This window comes from Dromiciops gliroides, chromosome 4 (genome assembly GCF_019393635.1).
Source record: "Dromiciops gliroides isolate mDroGli1 chromosome 4, mDroGli1.pri, whole genome shotgun sequence".
Lineage (NCBI taxonomy): Eukaryota > Metazoa > Chordata > Mammalia > Microbiotheria > Microbiotheriidae > Dromiciops > Dromiciops gliroides.
This window is the reverse complement of record NC_057864.1, coordinates 453,274,139-453,296,107: the sequence shown is the minus strand read 5'-3', so window position 1 is coordinate 453,296,107 and position 21,969 is coordinate 453,274,139. Positions and strand designations below refer to the sequence as shown.

The 21,969-nt window shown below is 47.9% G+C and overlaps 1 protein-coding gene and 1 long non-coding RNA gene across 3 annotated transcripts; one reads left to right on the top strand and one right to left on the bottom strand.

Moving 5' to 3' along the window:
* The first annotated feature begins 65 nt into the window (after nt 1-65).
* Nucleotides 66-5,449, top strand: LINGO4 (leucine rich repeat and Ig domain containing 4). Its single transcript, XM_044000733.1, is given in 17 exon segments — nt 66-490; nt 2,888-3,807; nt 3,810-3,862; nt 3,864-3,914; nt 3,916-3,966; nt 3,968-4,216; nt 4,218-4,337; nt 4,340-4,379; nt 4,382-4,420; nt 4,423-4,457; nt 4,460-4,522; nt 4,524-4,583; nt 4,586-4,678; nt 4,680-4,761; nt 4,764-4,808; nt 4,811-4,909; nt 4,912-5,449. Coding segments are annotated over 16 exon segments (1,839 nt in total). The 5' UTR covers nt 66-490; nt 2,888-3,479; the 3' UTR covers nt 5,343-5,449.
* A 132-nt stretch (nt 5,450-5,581) lies between these two features.
* On the bottom strand, nt 5,582-21,714 carry LOC122753374. Of its 2 annotated transcripts, XR_006356279.1 has the most exons (4): nt 21,441-21,714; nt 8,519-8,670; nt 8,104-8,188; nt 5,582-6,452 (listed from the first exon to the last, which is right to left on the bottom strand). It is a non-coding gene; the product is annotated as an uncharacterized LOC122753374 (long non-coding RNA). The 2 variants fall into 2 exon arrangements; XR_006356280.1 differs by lacking the exon at nt 8,104-8,188 and having other exon boundaries at nt 5,671-6,452.
* Nucleotides 21,715-21,969: the final 255 nt, after the last annotated feature.

Sequence of the window (21,969 nt, the reverse complement as noted above, 5' to 3'; positions counted from 1 at the left end):
CAGATTAGACTACGTGATCTTCAAAATCCCTTTCAGTTGTAATATCCTTTGTCTATGATAAGCCTACAGGGGTATTCCCAAGCGCCAGAGAGATCCTATTGAATCATAAAGCTATCCTCCCCAGGCGCTACTGCTCTCCTATAGGCTCTCTTGCTCCCTGGTTCTCTCTGCCCTGTATCAGTGGCTCCTGCTGCAGCCCTCCCCTAAGACTTTATTTATTTATTTTGCACCAACGGGTTTGCTGCAGACTCATTCTCACTTGGTTTAAAAAGAGAAGGGGAAAAAGACGGGGAGAGAGAGAACAACCCTTGCCAGTTCTTCCCTCTACTCTAGTGCCAGCAGCAGAGGCTGGCAGGCAAGCCTTAGGGGAAGTAGGTGTGCAAGAGAGGTGCAGGGTGGGGGGATCTGAAGGCACAGACTGAATGGGAGCACTCCTCAACCCCAGACAGGATGCAGTGCCCAACTTGATGAAGCTCCCAGGATCTCCCTGGTAAGTGCCTCCCCCAACGGTTCCAGCCCTATCTTTCCCCCCCCCCCATTCTTATCTTTAGGCAGCTTTCCTCATTTCCATGGCATTTTTAGACTATAGTATCCAAGAGTGTGTGATAGATTTCTCAGCCCCTAAACTCCATCCCATTCTTTGATTGCTGACACATAGGATGGATTATGAATACCAGGGCTTTGTCAGGAGGAGCCAAGGGGCACTTGGTGCCCTATGCCTACGGAAAAGAAATACAGGGGGGGGGGCTCTTTTTCCCTTTTGGGAGGGGGGAATCTTTAGCCAAGCAAGAGTGAGTCTGACCTGTTTGTACTTGAAATCTACCTCTCTGTGCCCTTATCTTCTCTGCCCATATACCCTAATTTGGGCACTACAGGGTCCTTTTAGAGGGGACATGATCATTTGGGCTGGCACCAAATGTGTCCTCAACACCGCAGCATAGAGATTGGGAAGAAGGAATCTCTCCGACCATGAGGAAGAGATGATCCTTTCTTCGAATGTTTTGATTGCCTCTATCTCTCTATACTCTTCCCCCCCACACCACCACCACCAGTTTATTCATTGCAATTTAAAGAGAAAAAAGGAGTGGGACTGACACCTTTCCCTTCCCTTGTCCCAACTGGCAAGAAGCCAGTATGGCAGCCATGAAGAGATCATGAGAAAAGTTTGCTCTTAGATGCCTTGTAAATAAACTAAAGAGAGAGGTTCACTCTAGATCCTTCGGTCTTTCTGCTCCTTGTCCCCCCCCACCCCCCTCCTTCCCCGACCTGAAAATGAGGGGGGAAGGGGAAAAGGAACTGCCTTATAAGGAGGAACAGCATTACAAAGGATGGGCAGGAACTGCAGCATCAGGAATGATTTTACCCCTCGGGGTGAACTTTCCGGTGGTCGGTCGGGAGGAAAGTATAGGCACAGTAGGGGAGGCTCAGTCAGCAGATCCCTCAGTCCAGGAAAAATCCCGATGAACAAACCTGGGAGCAGGGGTTGGCAACATTCACTTTAGCAGTCAGGTTAATCTTGCTACTGTGCGGCCAGTTCTGGAAGTCGAAGATGCTCTAGCTCCCATTGTTTTCCTGCATCCCTCTCCCTGTGTCTTCAAAACTTCACTGCGCCTGAGTCTTAGTGCCTAGTGTAGCAGCTACCTTCTGCAGGAAAAAGCCAGAGTGACACTGCCTCTTCAGCTCTCGTTTCCCAATTGACAGAAAAGGCAAAACAGAACTGACCTTGTAGGTCCTTAGGGAGGCTGCACCTTGGAGTACCCACACCAAAACAAGGGGCCAGGACTGGAGAAGCCCTTGACCTGAAGCCCACCTCTACTGGCTCCCGGGGCTCTGGCATTTGGGGCCATTCTTCTTGCCCACTATCCAGAATTTCTACCGGAGGTGAAAAGTTGGGAGGAGGGATCATTTCTCCTTTTTTCTTCCTTCACCCCCCACCCCTCACTTCTCCTGCTTGCTACCCTGGACCCTTATCCAAGAGTCATTCATGGTTGCAGCTGTCTGGGTGATGTCTGGCCGCCCAGTCCCCGAGGCCCTGCTGTGAGCCAGCTCTGCAGACTGCCTGCGGTTAGGATGGTGCCAATTCAAGGCCGGCTCCAAAACCACTGTGCCAGCTGAGTGACCCAGCTCCTGAGGTCTCTCACTAGGCATTCTCTCTCCATTCCTATCTCTGTGCGTCCTTTTATCTCTACCTCTGTATTTCTCTCTCTGGTGAGCTAGAACAGAAGAGAGCAGCCCCTAAGGCAGAATCAAAGCAGCATTTAAAGGGACTAAGGAGAGCAAAATTCTTGGATTGTGATCTGAGCATTCCTTCCTTCTTTCTCTCACACATTAACGGGACTTCCCCCTGTAAGAAAAGGTTGTTGTTGAGAATGGCTCTCGAAGACTCAGGGCATGCCTAGCTGCCAAAGGATCCCCCAGAGCCCCTCCCTTGTGTGTGTGGATGGGGGAGGTGTAAAGCCCTTTACCCCACAGCTCCATACTTCCCTCCTGCACTCTGTGCCCTGGTTAATGTGCAGATTGGCTGTCATCCAGACTATCTCCCTGAACCATGGGCTCAGTGTGTGGGAGCCGTGGGAAATGGGGAGAACTCCTGGGTCCCAGCCCCACCCTCAGTAACAATTATGCATAGTAACCGTGAAGTGCTTTACAACTTCTGAACTACCTCCCCAGTCACTACTCTCCTTGATTCCCACAAAGAGCCTGTGAAGTCAGCAAGGGAGGACGTTTAGGGATGTAAAGGGAGCTTACAAGCTTGTCACAAAGCTTGTAAGGAGCAGGGCTGGAACAGGAAGCTGGCTCCTCTGACTCTTAGCTCTCTGAGGCTACAAAGCAGAGCAGGTGCACACCCCCCCCCCCCAGCTCAATGAAGCATTTTTCTCCATCCTAGGCTGATAAAGTCAGGACCTAAGGGCCTCTCTCCTCACAAGACAGGGAGCTCTGGGCCATGGATACACACCCCTGAGACTCAGGGAAACTATAGACGGAACTTCGAGCCGTCCAGGCTGCATACCGGGCATGGCTCCAGGTAAGTGGGGAAATTGAGGTGAGGTAACCGTGGAAGGCAGTCCAAGAGAGAAAGGACCAGAGGGGTCCAAATGGATAGAGATCCTCAGCATAAAGAGGGACAGACCAAAAACCATTTCTCCACCCCCCACCCTCGAACTCTCCCCGACGTTTTTCACCAAGACCAGACTTAGCTGGCTATAACTAACCCTAAGCGCCCACCAGAAGCCATGGAGTCAAGAGAGACAGTGGGGACCTCAAGCTACACCCACTCTAGATAAAGGTTAGGGTGCAGGGGGTGGGGAGAGGATGCCACAGCCCTGAGAAGGGCAGAGAGGACTCCAGGTATAGAGTCAATCCTAGATTCTACCTGGTCCTGTGCCCTGCCCATTGGCAATGCCCAAGCTGAAAACACCAGCCTCTCCTCCCTCCCACCTCTCACAAATTCCCAAGGAAGCCCTGTATCTGTGCTCAGAATGAAGGGAGGCCTGGAGCTGTTGTCCCCCCAAAAAGGACACCTCATCACTCATTCTAGAAGCAGACAGGGAATGGACATAGACCTCGTATGCCGCTGGGGCTCAGCCCCTTGGCCACCCCTCTTCTTTCTGCTCCTTCTGGTGGGGAGGAGTGGCCGAGGCTGCCCGGCAGCATGTGACTGTGCCTCCCAGCCCCAAGCGGTGATCTGTGCCAGCCGGCAGCTGGAAGCAGTCCCTGGAGGGATCCCCCCAGACACCGAGCTGCTGGACTTGAGCAGGAACCGCCTATGGGGCCTCCAAAGGGGGATGCTCTCACTCCTGGGACCACTCCTGAGCTGGATCTCAGTCACAACCAGCTTTCCACCCTAGAACCCGGGGCCTTCCCAGGGGCTCCGGAACCTCCTCACTCTGCGGCTTCGGGGTAACAGGTTGCGGGATTGTGGCCCCTGGGGTATTCTCTGGCCTATCCTCCCTAACCCTACTGGACCCTCAGCCTGAACCAGATAGTCCTCTTCCTGGATGGTGCCTTGGAGAGCTGGGCAGCCTTCAGCAGTTGGAAGTGGGGGGACAACCATCTGGTGTTTGTGGCACCAGGGGCCTTTGTGGGACTGGCAAAGCTAAGCACCCTTACCATAGAACGATGTAACCTAAGCACCGTGCCAGGGCCTGCCCTCGCGCGACTTCCAGGGCTCATGGGGCTGAGGCTACGTGAGTTAGACATAAGTCGGCTGCCCACCGGGGGCCCTGAGAGACTGGGACCAGTTACGGGAGCTAGAGATCCACCAATGGCCAGCTCTGAGGGCCCTGGAACCTGGGAGCCTGGTCGGGCTCAACCTCAGCCGCCTGGCCATCACTTATTCTGCAACCTGAGTTCCGTTCCCTTCCAAGCCCTGAGCCACCTGACTTCCTCAGGGTTCTGGACCTATCTCAGAACCCCATCTCGAATATCCAGCCGGGAAACTGAGTTTTTTGGTTCGGCCTGCAGGGAGCTCCACCTGTCAGGGGCCCACCTCGCCTCCATTGCAGCCCATGCCTTCCACGGTTTTGGCTGCCTTCTGCCTGCTGGATGTGGCTGACAATGCCCTCCAGACTCTGGAAGAAAGCTGGCCTTCCCCTCCCCAAGCAGCCTGGCCACCCTGCGGTTGGCCGGGAACCCCCCTGATCTGTGACTGCCGCTGCTGTGGCTACTGCGCCTTCGGCCGCCACCTCGACTTTGGCAAATCCCCCCCGGCCTGTGCCAGCCCACTCCACACGTCAAGGGCAAGTAACCTCCAGGACTTCTCTGCATCCTGCCCCCGGGACACTTCACTTGCCGAGCAGCCCTGACCAGAGGTCGGGGCCACGGAGAGTCAGTGCAAAGGAGGGGCAGCAGGCTGTCTTCTCCTGCTCTGGGGATGGAGACCCAGCCCCTACCGTTTCATGGCGAGGACCCCAGGCACTTGGCTGGGTGGAACTGGACGAGTAAGAGTCCTGGAGGATGGGACCCTGGAGATCCGGTCGGTACAGCTTCGAGATGGGGGTGCTTATGTTTGTGTGCTCAGCAATGTGGCTGGGAACGACTCGCTCAGCACCTGGTTAGAGGTGATCCGGATTGAGTCGCCAAACGGGACCCTCTCTGATACTAATGCCACCACCCTGGGAAGCCCAGGACCCTTCTTCCTGGATAGCAGGGGCCTGGTCATAGTGCTGGCTGTTGGCTTCCTCCCCTTCCTCACCTCTGTGACCCTCTGTTTTGGCCTCATTGCCCTATGGAGCAAAAGCAAGGGACGGGTCAAACATCACACAACCTTTGACTTTGTGCCCCCTCGGTCTTCAGGGGAGCGGGGTGCTGGGGGCAACCGAGTCACTGCCAAACTCTTCTGATCCCCCTTTCCTCCTCCCCTGAGAGCCCAGACAAGCCTGGTTTGGTTAGAGAAAAGGCTAGTTGGGCCAGTGCCTTACCCCAAAGGGTGTCCCCAGCATGCCCCTGCCTTCCTTGTGTCAGTTAATGATATCTCCTGAGCCCACCATCTGCCTGTCTCTATGGACACTTCCAATCTGGAAACGACAGCCAACCTCTCTTGATTCTCCCCGTTCTCTGAGGGTTTTAGGGTGCTGGAAGTTTATGGGACATCATCCTCTCCTGACAGTGGGGTGCAAAGCTATCAGTCCTCATCTCCCACCAGTAGACAAGCAGGCAAACCCCAGGGGTTTAGACCCATTCCTTATTTTAATCACTAGCATCACATCTTTGCTCCTCACTTTGTTTAACTGTCAAAAACAATCATCAGAACCACTGACAGGACCATTCAGAGATCAGTCTGTGAAGTTACCACTTGCTTCTCTGCCTCTTCCCCCCAGGTACAGATTCTAGAGGCAGATGCCTTTCTATTGCCCCCACCCCACCCCTGGAACCGAGAGCTAGAAAGAGGACAGCTCTTCATGGTCTCTGGGATCAAGGGAAAGAGAGGAAATAGAGTATACATGGGCACCATGTCTGCCTAACAGAGGCAGACTATCAAATCTGCTGCCAAAAGGCTGAAATCACTGAAAACTAAGAGTGATTTTGAGTCTTCTTTCCACCAGTCCATTTCCTTCTGACCTTCCCTTCATGTTTGTCAAAGATGCCACTTTCCTCCTTTGCCTTGCCTCTCTCATCTATGAATTCATGAATCCTGACACTCACTCCTCCACTTTCTGTGACTGACATATCCCGTCTGAGCAAACGAGAATCATTTCTCTGTCGAGAGCTCTCCAGGGAAGAAGTTACCCTGCCTTCCTCCCTAAATATGCTCCATCCCGAAAACTAACCAAAGTCCCTCCTATTGGAGTCTTTCTGCCTCTTCCCCTATTCGCCATAGGACTAGGGAATAAAAGGTCTTCCTCCTTTGGAAAGTTCACTTCCCGAAAACACCCATCAGATAGTCCCCTCCTCGGCCTTCTGTTAGCTGGACATCATCGCTCCTTTTGTCTTCCTTCCTTGTGACACAGATCCTGGGGGGAAAGATGGAAATTCCAGAGAATGACTGTACTCACCAGCTACCAGAGGGGGATACAGGATACGGTCAGAGACCAAGAGCGGTAGCGCAAAAGGGAAAGGGGCAGCAAGACTGCGAGCGGCAAGGGACAAGGGTCTTGCAGCCACTGGAAGGGAGGGCAAGAGGGCTGCTAACTCCCACCATGGCCACCTTCCTCTGGTAGTTTTATCTGGTTCTGATTTCAACACAGAAGTAGAAGTTGTGACTGGGAAGTTACCCATTTATCAAGGATGAGGAAGCTGGCAAAAGAAACTTATTCTGCAGAAATACCCCTACAGAAGGGAAATGTGGAGACAGACAGATATATGATATGTGGGTGGATGGATGGATGAATAGATGGACAGACAGACAGACATGGGCAGAGAGATGATAGATAGACAGATAGATAGACAGACAGATAGGAAAAAAGAGAGGAGAGAGAAGAGACAGAGATACTAAGAGAGTGTTCAACACAAAGTAAGAAAGATAGAGAATAGAAGTGGTGTTAGCAGCTGAAAAGGAGGCAGCACAGGAAGGGGGGTGGAGAAAAAGAAGAGATAAAGAGCAAGCAAGGAGGACTAAAATACAGAGTGGGTTCTTTTTCTAGCGCCTACTGTCAGCAGTTCCTACCCTTTTTCATCCACAGTCTTCCTCTTGCTCCAACAAGAGGAAAAACTTCCCCCAGCTCCCCATACACACGCACACACCAAAAGTCCAGACTCTTGCTGAAGCCTTTAACTGGGGACACAACTGCCCCCTGCCCCCAATGAATGAGAAGCCAGAAGTTCCTACTGGTATTCAGGAATCACCATTATTGTTGAAACCGTAATGGGAGATCCCGAAGGAACAGCCCAGAGGCTGTCTCTGTTTAGTATGCTAAGAAAGAGGTTGGGAACCCAGCAGTTTGGGGATGAAGTGAAAGGTCAGTCTGTCTAGAGGCCTTCGGAGACTTGGCCACCACCCAGCGACCCTTTTCCCACTCCAAAATGCTGTAGTGTGCTCTTCCTCCCTTCCCATTTACAAGGCCTGAGAGAGGCAGGCTGCCCCATGCCCTCCTAGACTTCCCAAGTCCCTCATCTATCCTTTCTCCACGGCCAGAAGCCTGGGCCTATCTGTCCAGTTCACCATAGCTGCAATGCAAAGAAGGGCAAAAGCCCCCACTGCTCCAGGGGAGAGTTATTTCAGGCAATTCCTGTAGGTGGCAGCAGGGATGGCCACACTGAGGTGGGAGTGTAGGCAAGGCAGGCTGAAAAGGCCAGGGGCACCCTCTGTTGTATGAAATGCCATTTGAGGCATGTATGCAACGTCCCCATGTGGAGTCACTGGCTCCTCCAGAATCACGTTTGGCTGGCTGGGCCCTTGGACTGCTTTCCAAGGAGAATGCGGTAGGTGGCGCCCAGGGGCTGAACCTCAGGACAAATCAGTGGGGTCAGCGGAGCCTGCAGGATAGCAGGTCTGGCAGGAGCACTCCTTGTGTGCCCGCGCTGGCAGGCTTGTCTGGGGCTGTGTGTAAGGGCGGGAATCAGTCACAGGACGTGGAGCCAGAGGCATCAATCCGGGAGCCCACCACCTTGTGAAAGGGAAGAGACCAACACCATAGAGGAACCCAGATTTGAACCCTGGCTCACCGACTTCCAACATGGTGCTCGGTGCTCCTTCCGCATTGTCTCTCATCCAGCTTGTCATAGCACCGGTGCCATGGATGGGGGGCATCTGGAGATATGCAGGGAGGAGAGTGCGTACAAAACTACATGCATCTATGTTGTACCTCTCTGTGTTACAGAGGAGCATCCTGGGATCCATCTCCAAAGAATAAGGACTGAAACCCTAGTCTCACCCCATCCTACCCACAGATGGAAGGAACAGCAGGATAAAAAGGGCATTGTTAATACCTCCAGCTCTTTCCCTTATTCCCCTTCAAATGGCCAAGTGTGTCGGCTTCTCTCCTCCCAAACTCTCCAGGGTTGAACCATGAGAACAGCCCTTCACAAGACCCACTCTCATCAGCCCCGTTGGAGACCAGAACCACTTGCTGATTCTTACCTTCAATGGTTCCAAATCCTTCCATATCCAAATGAATGTTTGTCCCTGGTCCCCTTCCCCTTTTCCCTTTTCTTCTTCCACACACACCGTCTCCAGTTGTAGTTGCCGCTTTTTCCTTGTTCAGGGGCCACTGAGAGGGAAACAGAGCAGATCTAGAAAGAAGAGCAAAGATCTCAGGGACCTGTATGCCATGATCCCAAAAGCAGCTCACCAGAAGGACTAACTACAACTGAACTTTGGAGATAGGAAAGGGGGTTAGGCTCTCCCGAAATGGCACCAATGGGTCAAGAGTTCATAGACCTAGAGATGGGTGCCCATCTGATTCAATCCCCTTCTTTTTCAGATACGGAAACTGAGGCTCAGGGAGATTAAGCCATTTGCTCAAGGTCATACTGGCAGGAAAGTGTCTCAGGGGAGATTTGAATGCCAGTCCTCTGACTCAAGACTCTTTTCACTGTAATGCATCTGTTCAGTTTTAGAAACAGAATAGACCGGAGATGTCATTTGTTCTAGCTTCTTTATTTTAAAGAGGAGGGTAAGGTGTTAAGAGGTTGAAACTTACCAATGATCACACATGGGCTCACTATCATCTCTATGAGGATGACATACACACACAGTCGGGTCTCTCCCCTGACTTACACACCCACATCACCAATTGCCAATTGGATATTTCAAACTGGATGTTCTGGGCACACCTCAAACTCAACATGTCCCAAACCAGACTCATCTTTGTCCCTAAGCTCTGCCCTCACCCAGACTTTGTGATTTCTGGCAAGGCCCCAGGGTCCCAGCCCCGTCATGTCAGCATCATTCTCCACTCCAACTCTCGTCTCCTCCCACATATCCCACCAGCTGTCAAGTCTTGTCCTTTCTACCTCCATAAGGTCCTCTGCATCTAAGCCTTCCTCCTCTCACACAGCTACCTTGGCTCAGGCTCTCCTCCTCTCTCACCTGAATCATCACAGTAGCCTCTCAGTGGTCTCTCCTTGCCTTGAGGCTCCCAGGGCACCCAACACTCTGCAGCCAAAGTCAGTTTCCTTTGATGCAGGTGTGATCTTGTCAAGCCCCGCTCCTTAACTCAAACCACTCCTATTGCCCCTAGGATGGAAACTCCTTTCTTTAGTTTTTATAACTCTTCACAATCTGGGCCCAACCCATCTTTCCAGCCTCAGTGAACATCACTCCACCTCTTGAATTCTGTGATCCTGATAAACTTGTCTTCCCTCTGTTTCTCATACTTGCTGTTCCATTTCCTGTCCTCAAGTCTTTTACTCATCACTCCCATGCCCAGAGAGTACAGCTCACTGAACCTTTCTCTTCCGTAAAGACTCAATTCAAGGGGCAGCAGTGGATTAAAGCACCTGCTCGGGAATCAGGAGGACCTGAGTTCAAATCCGGCCTCAAACACTTGGCACTTACTAGCTGTGTGACCCTGGGCAAGTCACTTAACCCTCATTGCCCAGCCTAAATAAATAAATAAGACTCAGTTCAAGACCACTTTCTGCAGGAAGCCTTTCCTTCCAAACTCCCTTGCATATAATGGCTTTGATTTTATTCTCTTGATATTTATTCTGTATAAATGTGCTTGCAGACTTCCCCATTAGAATGGAAGCTCCTTGTGAACAGGGACTGTTTCATTCTGTATCTGTGCCCCAGGGACCTGAAACAGCACCAGTCTCACAGTCTGTAAACTTGTTGATCAATTGAGTGTTAGTACGAGAATTCAGATCTCCTGACCTTCACTTAAACAGACCCCTCCTCCGCCATCTGCTCTCCAGACTAAAGACAGGGGTCCTCTTCTAAACTCAGATATCTCTAAGAACAGTGATGCTCACCATCTCTCTTTTTTTTTTTTTAAGTGAGGCAATTGGGGTTAAGTGACTTGCCCAGGGTCACACAGCTAGTAAGTATTAAGTGTCTGAGGCCGGATTTGAACTCAGGTACTCCTGACTCCAGGGCCGGTGCTCTATCCACTGGGCCACCTAGCCGCCCTCACCCTCTCTTCACTCATTCCAGAATCACCCCCATCTTGAGCTTGGCAAGACCCTCCCAAGGTCTGCCGTTCAGCCCTGTGGATGTAGATGCCCTTTTCTTTGACAACCTTTATTTCTGAAAGGCACCTGAGGGCAGGGCAGAGACTGATTTTGCTTCATCTTTGTAGTCCCAACACCAAAAATAGAAGGGATTTAAAACAGATTATCCTCTCAGATTAATTTGGGAATAGAAAAGGAAGCTGTGAACAGGAAGGCAGTAGGGCATTTACAGCCAGGGGAGCTGGGACCAGATTCAGCCGGGCCACAGAACACCTTTAGACCACCCAGGCTTGCAATCTGCATGGTATCTCCTACTCCTGTACCTTGTATATCCAGTTTCCCAATCTTGTCATTTCTACCTCGACAAAAATCTCTCCCATCTGACACCCCCTCTCCATTCATACAACCAGTACCCTACAAGAGGCTCTTATCACCTCTCACCTGGACCACTCAAAGAGCTTTCTAGGGGGTCCCTGCCTCAATTCCCCTCACTCTCACCCAAAGCTCAGGTCAGCCATGTCACTCCTCTTCTCCACAAAACCCAGTAGCTCCCTCTTACCTCTAGGATCAAAAAGAAATTCTTTTTTAGCATCGAAAGCTCTTCCCAGCCTGGCCTTTTCTCACCTTCCCAGTCTTCTTGCATGCTATAACCCTTCACACGCTCCACAGTTTAGCCGCACCTGCCCACTCGCTTTTCCTCACACACAGCCCTCCATCCTTCTTGTCTATACCTTGGCACTGGCTGTCTCCCATGCCTGAAATCCTCTCCCTCCCTCCCTCTGCCTCTCAGAATCCCTGACTCCCTGCAGTACTCAGTTCAAATCCCACCTTCTGCAGGAAGTCTTTCCACTTGCTTGTTCCTTCCCTTCCACCCATTCTGTATGTATTGCGTATGTACCTGTTTATAGACAAGGTGTCTCCAACATTGGAATACTAGCTCCTGGAGGGCAGAGACCGCTTTTGCTTTTCCTTGGCATCCTCCACACCCAGCCTGGTGCCTGGTTCAGGCTAAATGCTTAATAAATTCTTGTTGATTCGTTGATTGATTGTGACCTTGGGCAAGCAACTTGATCTACCTGGACTTCCATGTCCTTCCTCAATTGTAAATGTGACAAGATGACCTGTAAAGTCACTTTTTGCTCTAAATTGATGATACCATGACCTATCAAAGAGGCAAGTATTTACCAATACAGGTGAAAGCCTAGTCCAGAGAGGCCCTGACAGGAAAATATTGCATCTTTGCACTCTTTCTGTGCCTCTTTCCACATCTGTCCCCAAGGCCCCAGAAAAGGAGGAGGGCTCCCATGTCCGAGGCACAATAGATAATAAAATAAAGCAAGAGATAAAAATGAAGTAAAAGCTCTGGAGGAAAGAATTAGGAGAATAGGGAGGAACCTGCACAGCAAAATGGTATTTGCCTTTAATTTAATCTTTACACAAATAAACTATGTCAAAACAACCTTTAATAGCCTTTCCTCTACTACAGAAACCCATCTCATCTGTAAAATGGGACTAATAAATGCCTATAATATCTGCCTCACAGGGGTGCTGTGAGGTTCAAAAGCTAAAATGTTTGTAAAATACCTTGTTTAAAACACTATATAAATTCCAGCTATTATTAAACAGGAAAGTGAATTAAGTCCCCTCAGTTTATCATAGCTCCCAACCACAGGGAAGAAGGGTAGAGATATCTGAAGATGGCTGAGCCGTGGAGATAGGCACCCTAAGTTCTGTCCCCTGACCTAGAAGAGAATATAGTCTTGGGAGAATGGGGAAGCAAATCTAGTTACCAAGATGAGGGAGGGAGACTTATCAGAGAACCTTTGCTCTAAGAAATGAGTATAGGGGCAGCTAGGTGGCTCAGTGGATAAAGCACTGGCCTTGGATTCAGGAGGACCTGAGTTCAAATCCAGCCTCAGACATTTGACACTAGCTGTGTAACCTTGGGCAAGTCACTTAACCTCACTTGCCCCACAAAAATTAAAAAAAAAAAAAAAGAAATGAGTATAAACTTCTGATCAAGATATCTGCCTATATGAAGATAGGCCACCTTATATCCAGGGTCCCACACACCTGTTCCATCAAAAACCTGAAATCTGCATGAGACCAAACAATGATCAAGAAATCTAGTGAAATGCTACAGTACATGACTTCTTCCACCTTAGAAATGCACAAAAAGTAAGCCAAAAGCCTATGAAAAAAAGGACAGGGAGCCTCCCATAGGGCCAATGTCAGCACAGACATCCAAGCCAGTAGCCTCCCAGTGAGACATGCAGAGCTTGCAGAGGTCTACATCCTGAGACAGAAGAACTGAAGGGGGTTATCCCCTCCCTTTCCTCCATCCTTCCCTCCCCCCAGGGGGAGAACCTTGGAAATCCTAGGGAACGGCAGCAATCAGAATGACATATTAGCTCGGGGAACTAAGGACTAGAGTCCCTAGTCTTTGCTCTGAGAGGTCCAGTACTCTGAACTCCAAAGATCTTTGGGGGGGTAACGATTGGAATAACACCACCTGCTGGAGACTTACTGTAGAAGAGATCCGCCCATGAAGCAAAGGTCTTTGAGGGCAAAACCCGGAGTCTTTTCTTTGGCGTCAGGAAGTGACGTGGGCTAGTGGGAGGAGGAAGGAAGAGACTGGCGCTCGGTCTCAGGCTCTTTCCTTTGGACTCTGGTGGAGAGCGGAGCTAGAAATGTGCTCTCCCTTTAATAGATAGGAATCTAGGCCTTTCTCTCTCTTTACCAAATTCTTATTCTCCTTAATAAATGCTTAAAAGTCTAACTCTTGCTAAAGCTTATAATTTATTGGCGACCACTCATTAGATATTTTAGACAGTTTAGCTAGAATTTTAGACAGTTTAGCTAGAATTTTAGCCCTTAACAGGGGGAACCTAACTCCAAGAGGCAGAGGTCATCACAGGAACCCAAGTGACCTAGAGCGAGACCATGCAGGACCAACCACCCCAACCCAAAGCGTAGCTGGGGGCAAGGCTGGGCTTTAAAAAATGCAAAGCCTCACTTCAGGAACTAAAGAGAGACACTTAAACTAAATAAAATACTGACCCATACAAAAATGATTAGAGATCTAGAGATTCCCCTGAAAGAAGGATCAAACACCTCCATTACAATTGCAAGAGCAATTCCTTTTTGGGACTTTTCTTTTTTTCTTTTTTTTGTGGGGCAATGAGGGTTAAGTGACTTGCCCAAGGTCACACAGCTAGTAAGTGTCAAGTGTCTGAGACTGGATTTGGACTCCGGTCCTCCTGAATCCAGGGCCAGTGTTTTATCCACTGTGCCACCTAGCTGCCCCAGCAAAAAAGGCACTTTCCACAAGGACTATATGAATATCTAGGAAAAAATAAAGCAAGAGATAAAAATGAAATAAAAGCTCTGGAAGAAAGAATTAGAAGGAGAATAAATAGACTAGGAAAGAAAGTAGTAAATCCTACCCAAGTAACAGACTTCTTAAAATAAAATACCTCAAACAGAAATCAGTGAACCTGGAAAATAGGAAGAAATATTAAAACCAAAAGACTGAAAAATTAGAAGAAAATATAAATATCTTATATCAGAACTGATATTAAAAATCATTTAAGGAGAGATAATTGGAGTATGTGAAAACTATAATTTTAAAAACTTGGACACTACATTTTTAAAAATCATAAATGGGGGCAGCTAGGTGGCGCAGTGGATAAAGCACTGGCTCTGGATTCAGGAGTACCTGAGTTCAAATCCAGTCTCAGACACTTGACACTTACTAGCTGTGTGACCCTGGGCAAGTCACTTAACCCCCATTGCCCCACCAAAAAACAAAACAAAACAAAATTGATTCTTAGAATCATAGGGCAAAGTGAAGATAGAATATATCAATCACCTTCTGAAAGGAGTCCCCAAAGCAAAGTGCCAGGAATGTCACAGCCAAAACTGAAAGCTCACATATCAAAGAAAAAGTCTGCAAGCATTCAAAACAACATCCAGTTTAAGCCTCAAGGAACTACAGAACCACGTAAAACAAGGCAGCTTCTACTATCATTAAAGGATATATTAAAATACAATAGTCCAAAAGACCTAGTTTTACAACCAAGGACAATTAACCCTCCAAAGCTTGTAATCCTACAAGAAGGGGAAATGGAATAATAGAATAGTGTTTCGAATGAAAAGACCACGAGAGAAATCTAGAAAGGTTCATTTATTTGAGCAATTGGAAAGGGCTGAATGATGACATATTATTCAAATAAAGGGAGAAGAAAAGTGTCCCTTCAGAACCTGAATGTCTTTAAAAAGGATCGAGGGGGGCAGCTAGGTGGTGCAGTGGATAAAAGCACCGGCCCTGGATTCAGGAGTACCTGAGTTCAAATCCGACCTCAGACACTTGACACTTACTAGCTGTGTGACCCTGGGCAAGTCACTTAACCCCATTGCCCCGCAAAAAAAAAAAAAAAAGGATCGAGGGAGTTAAATGAGAAAACCAGAGGATCTCGGTAAGGGAAGATTGGTTCTGCTCTGAGGATTTTTAAGGAGGCAAAGAGAAGGGAGGATAATAGGAATATACTGGTACAGAAAGAACAAAAAAGGCATAGAACTTGCTATTTCTGATAATCAGGGTACATGAGAAGAGTATACAAATATAGAAAGAGTAGGGGAATAGACAGTAGATGAACTTCATTCTTAGCTGGAACAGAAAAAGGAGTGCTGACAGTTTGGTGTAGAAATACAACAAGCTTAAGAGGGGGAAAAGGAGGGACGGAGGTGTCAAGAGGGAAAATAATACCAGGGAGGGAATAGTTGAGGGCAAAACAAACTTCCTGATCCTGAAGTGGGAGTTAAAAAAAGAAAAGAACTAGAATATAAGGGGGTGCCCATCAATTGGGAATTCCTGCACAAACTGCAGTATATGAATATAATAAAATATTATTGCACTGAAAGAAATGATAAAAGAGACATTTCAAAGAATCCTGGGTAGTATGAACTGATGCAGAGTGAAGTGAGCAGAACCAAAAGAATAATTTCTACAATGACAACTACAATGTAAAGAAAATGATTTTGAAGGACTTAAGAACTCTGATCAATGCAATGACCAACCATCTCTCTCAAGGACCTATGAGCATCTCCTTACAGAGGAATGGGACCCAAGACACAAAAGTAGACATGCTTTCTCTGGACATGGCCACTGTGCAGCTTATTTTCTCTTTCTTTCACTTTTTAAAAAAAAATTTGCCAGGGGGTAGGATTGGGGAGTAAAGAGGGGGGTACAGCAGGGAGGGAAGAAGGTATCAATAGTGACACAAAAAAGGGGAGGGTCATTGAAACATGTTTTTCCGATGAGAGAAGAGAAAGTATGGACAAGTGGGATTTTCTGGAAAATGTCACATGTGGAATTTATTATCTACAGAGCAAGCAAGGATTAGTCTCTTCCACCAGGTGGTGCCCATTACAATCAATCAAAGAATCACACAATAATCATTTATTGAGTCCTGACATGCACCAGGCACTATGTTAGGTGCTGAAATACATATGCAAAGAATGAAAAAATTCCTGCTGTCAAGGAACTTATATTCCAACATAGGAGGCAATAAATGCAAATACGTATAACAGACTAAATATAAAGAAAATAAATACAAGGGAGTAAGGAAGAAAAGGCACTAGCAGTGGGGGAGAGGAAGTAAGGAAAGGCTTCATGTAGAACAGGAGTTCTTTAGCTGTTACCTTAACCTTATTTCTGTGAACTCGTTTTTCAAACAAGGTTTGGATAATTATATTTCAATAGAATTGGTTTCCTTTGTAATCCTATGTATTTTCTGCATTAAAAACATGATTCTGAGGAGTATGTGGGCTTCACCAGACCACCCAAAGTGGTCTGGGACACAAAACGAGTGAAGCCCTGATGTAGAAAGTGGAGTGTAAGCGGTGTCTGGAAGGAGAGGAAGAATTCTCTGAGGCAAAGATGAGGAAATGCACTGCAGGCATAGGGGTTGCCCAATGCAATGGCACAGTGATGGGAGATAATATACAGTCTGAGAACAGAGAGCAAGCCACTTGGCTGGACTGCAGAGTGGAGAGAGCAACTAGTGTAAAAACAGGGCTGGCAAGACATTGTGGGGAGCCTTAAAAACTAAACAGAGGAGTTTACAGTTGATTCTAAAGGCAACAGGGAGCCCCTGGGGTAGAAAAGGGCCAGATCTATGCTCAAGAAAAGTCACTAGGGAGGGGAGAAACCTGAGACGGGCAAACCCTTAGGAGGCCATTGCAATAATACAGGTGAGAGATGGGAGAGACCTGAACTAAGGCAATGGCTGGCTGAGCAGAAAGAAAAGATCAGCTGTGAAATACTCAGCAATGGATTAGGTTTGAGAGAGAATGAAAAGGGGAAGATAATACCAGAATTACCTAAGAGATTGGTACTATGGTGGGGGGCCCTTTAGGGAAGTCTGAAAGAAGAGGAGGCTTGGGGGGAGATAATAACTTATGGTTGCTGAGGTTGTGCGTGGGATATTCGGTTTCAAATGTCCAACAGGCAGTCTCACGCACCCCAACTTCCAATGGGCTCCTCCTTCTAGCCAGCCCCAAAGGGGGAGAGGCAATGATCAACAGTGAGAAGTTGAAGTCTAAGTGTTCCAAAGTTGGGTTAGACTAACACTGAAAACTATTCTATATTCCTGGCCTTACTGGAAGTCCTGTTTTCATGGTTCTCTTCTTTTTTCCTGGTCACGAAATCATCGAAATCATCGCATCTCAGCATTGGAAGGGATTGTAAAGGTCATCTGGTCTAACCTGAACAAGCCTCCGATTGAGGACCTCAAGTGAGGGGGAACGGCTACCTCCCAAGGCAGCCCATACCGCTTTTGCTCTGATTATTGGGAATTGTTTTATTTACAAGAAGCCAAGTTTTTTCTCTCTGCAACTTCCACTCATCCATAGTTCCTGTATCCTACCTCTGAGGTCAAGGGGGAAAAAAAGCCAAATTCCTCTTTCCATATGACAACCCTATCATATCTCTTCTAAGTCTTCTCTTTTCCAGGGTAAACATGCCCTGTTCCTTCAGTTGATCCTGACTGGGGATGGTCTTGAAGCCCTTCACCATCCCAGGTCAATTCATCTCCATCTGTCAATGTCCTGCCTAAAATTTAGCACCCAGAACTAAACACAACACTCTCGATGTGATCTGACCAGAGTCCAGCCACAGACGTCCCCGAAGGACTACCACTGCCCCCGTCCTGGATGCTATGTCTCTATTAATGCAAACTAAGATCACTTCGGCTTTTTTGATGGCCATGACACAAAATCCTATTCCCTTCCCATACCAGGTTTTCTTTCTATCCAGCTGTACCTAAAGTGCCAGGCTTGTCTAGGTCAATCATAGCTGTTGAGTGCTTGCCCAGGACTGTGATTCTTCCAATGGCTAAGACCCCAAACCTCGAAATGACCTTGTATCAGAGCTGGGTGGTTGGAAACCATGGTCCAGGAGATGGGGGAATGGGATTATGGGGAAAATTCTAAGGCACAGAGAAATATCTGTTTCTGGTTCCCCCCTCCCCAAGGATCTCCTGGCCCTGCTGCCCCCTGTAAACCTCAGGCCTCCCTTTGTCCCTATTTGCTGTAAATGAGGCACATATAATTGGATCTCTTACCTACCTCTCTTTGCCCTCACCACATAAGACCTTATACTTGTGGGGGGAAGGGAGGGAGAGAAGGATTTTTATGAAATATTAGGGAGTCAGGTGATAGAACATGGTGGTGGTATGAAAGGGTATGGATATATTAAGGGGATCAGTCCTATAGGAAAGGTTCAGGCCAAGTCAGAATCAGGCCATGTCATAGTGTATGAATTGGAGATGGCTGATGTTAAGTATTTCTTCCCCCTATTCCACCTAGTTTTCTCCATTCCCCAACTGACTCTCTCACTCGATTACCTCCTCAGCAACAGTGAAGCTGGTAACAGATGCTTCAAAAAAAAGTTAAAGGGGCAGCTAGGTGGCACAGTGGATAGAGCACTGGCCCTGGAGTCAGGAGTACCTGAGTTCAAATCCAGCCTCAGACACTTAACACTTACTAGCTGTGTGACCCTGGGCAAGTCACTTAACCCCAATTGCCTCACTTAAAAAAAAAAGTTAAAGTGGAATCCAGTGTGTATTCTTACTTATTCTGCTCACTCACTGTCACTCACCAGGTCATCTATGAACGAGTCAAAGATGGTACTTTATAACTGACTCATGCTCTGGACAGCTCCTCTAAGATATTACACAACAGAAGGATACTATTACAGTCACAGAATCTCAGAGTTAAAGGTACCTCAGAAGCACTCTCCCCCAGCCCAAACAGAACCCTGTCTCCCACAGAGGATCACAGAGACTAAGAGCTAGCAAGAACTTGCAATATCATCTAGTCCAATGCTGCCCCCTCCCCATTTTACAGATGAGAGGGTTGAGGCCCAAACTGGTAAAGTGTCTGCTAGGATCAGACAGGTGAAAAGTAGCAAAACTTGTTATTATACTAAGGTATTCTAACTCCAAAAGCAGTATTCTTTAGACTGTCCTACGTTCAGTCTAGTAAGTAACAGGTCATACCACCCAGTCAACACTTACCATAGTCTAATTTACATAGCACCTGGCTGAAGCCACCTTTTTAAAGTCACAGGTGTACAGGATTTCCCCCCTTCATTTTCTGTTAGATTATAAAGAGATAGAAGCAGGGAAGGGGAGGCAGAAAGACTCAGATATTTAAAACTGTAACTAAAGATCTCAAAAGCTCATCATCTTATGCAGAATGACACATTTTTTTTGGAGACATTTTTAAAAACATGGCTAATGCAGGAATTTGTTTTGCTCAACTATGCATATTTATTTCAAGGCTTTTCTTTTTCCTTGTTTTCCTTTTTTCCAATGGGGAAGAGGTAGGAGGGAAAGAAAATAGAGAAAAGGTAAACTGAGTTAAAAAAAAAACCACAACATGTCTCATCCCTAGAATAGAAAGACCCTTGGAATTACCATAGTGGTTTGCAACTCACCTCTCTCTCCCTTGTTCCGTCTATGGGGATTGGCAAGGGTGTTCATGGGTTGGAGTCAGTCAGCAAGTCAGTGAATAAGCACTTAGTAAGTGCTTATTCTGTGCCAGGCATTGTGTTAACCATTGGAAATATTTTTAATTTTTTTTTTTTTTTAGAGAGGCAATTGGGGTTAAGTGACTTGCCCAGGGTCACACAGCTAGTAAGTGTTAAGTGTCTGAGGCTGGATTTGAACTCAGGTACTCCCGACTCCAAGGCCAGTGCTCTATCCACTGCGCCACCTAGCTGCCCCTGGAAAGATTTTTTAAAAAGGCAAAAGTAATCCCTGTCCAGAAGGAACTGACATTCTAATGGAGATAACATGAATAACAAAGAACATACAAGATAAATACACAAGAGATGACAGGTGATCTCGGGGCAGGGAAGGCCCCTAGCAGAAGACTGGACCTTGAGCTGAGTCTTTAAGGAGGCTGAGAGAAGCAAGGAGGGACAGCATTCCAGGCATGGGCATACCAGGTCAGTTCAAGGGCAAGGAGATGGAGGATTGAGTGCTGTTTGTGAGGAACAGCAAAGAATAGATAGTTGGATGTAGAGCATGTAGAGGGCACTGAAGTGCAAGAAGACTGGAAAGGTGGGAAAGGGCAAGATTATAAAGAGATTTAAATACCAAACAGGGCACCTTTTTATTTGATTGTGGAGGAATCAGTGAGCCACTGGAATTTATTGGATGGAGGGGGCAGGGAAACATCCATCATCAGACCTGTGCTTTAGAAAAATCCCTCTGGCAAATGAGAGGAAGATGGATTGGTGAGTGGGAAGACAATTAGAAGGCTATTCTATTAGTACAGGAGAGAGGGGATGAGGGCCTGAACTGGAGGGGTGGGGGGGTATATAAATGGAGAGAAGGGGACACATATGAAAGATGTCATGAAGATAGAAATGAGGACTTTAAGCAACAGACTCATGTATAGAGTGAGGGAAAGGGAAGAACTGAGAAGGACTCTGAGGTTTTGAGCCTGGATGACTTGGGAGGGTTTGGAGGGAATGGCTATGAGTTCTATTTTGAACAGGTTTGAGTATGGAAGACTAATAATGATGGCTAGCACTGATGTAGCCCTTTAAGGTTTGCAAACCATTTTACATATCTTGATCTCATTTGAACCTTGTGAGGTGGCCTCTATTAACAACCCCATTTTACAGACTGAGGAGACTGAAAATGAGTGAGGTTAAGTGACTTATTCAGGGTCACACCGCTAGAAAAATGAGGAAGGATTTAATCTCAATTCTTTTTGACAATAAACCCAACTCTCTTAACTACCAAACCATCAAGTTGTCTCTTGATGCCCTACGGTAATCCAGGTCTAGCTAGCCAAAAGTCAAGTCAACAAGCATTAATAATAATAAATAATAAATGCTTGTTATTAAGCACCTGTCACATGCCAGATGCTGTAACTAGCAAAAATAGTCCCTGCTCTCAAGTATAATAGTGAAGACAAGAAAACACCTCCACACAAACAGGATATGCAGAGGATAAACTGAAGATAATCTCGGAGGAGAAAGCACTAAGCATTAAGTGAGACTGGAAGGGGTTCCCTACAGAAAGTGGGATTTTCGTTGTAACTTGAAAGAAAATGTCAAGGAAGTCGCTTGATCTTTGAGCCTCAGTTTCCTCATCTGTAAAAAGGGCGGGAGGGATAACAGCAGCAGGCTTACGATGAGGATCGGATGAAACGGAGCGATGGAAAGTGCGTTGCAGACTTCGAGTCAACTAGGTAAGCTTCAGCCTATCACCACAGTGATTTCTGCGCTGAGATGTTCCCCGCAGGGACGCAGGGAAGCACGCCTCCTCTCCCTTCTGCCCCTAGCCCCGCACCCCTCACATGCCCCTTACCAAGCCTCCCACATGTGAGGAAGGGGGAGGATCCTCTCCGAGGTCTGATCTCCAATCCTTCCGGATGCTTCATTCCATCCGCCCGGTTTCCTCCTTGACCGAGGAGGAGGGACCCCAGTCTTGAGGTTCGCTCCCGCCTCTCCACGTGCTCCGACACTGCCTAAGCAGCCCGAGGTTCCTAGACTGTTGTCACACCTCGGAGACCCTGCCGCCACAGAAAGGGCTCTGACCACGAAGAGTCCCTCCCGCGACCCATCCCAACTGTTCCCTGGCTTGGTGACAAGACATGACACGGGCGATGTGCAGACAATCGCGACACCCTATCGCGACACGGCGGGGACTTGTCCCTCCCGCCCCGGCCAAACCCCTACGGGTCGCCTTCCGAGCTAGGGGGACGCCGGGTTTTCTGCTGAAACCGAAGCCGCGGAGGTCTAGTTCGGTGATTGGCCAAACGCTGCGCCGTTCGAGCTCCTTGAGCCTCCGATTGGCTGCTTAATTCTCAGGCAGGTGCCGTGCCAGTGGATGAAAG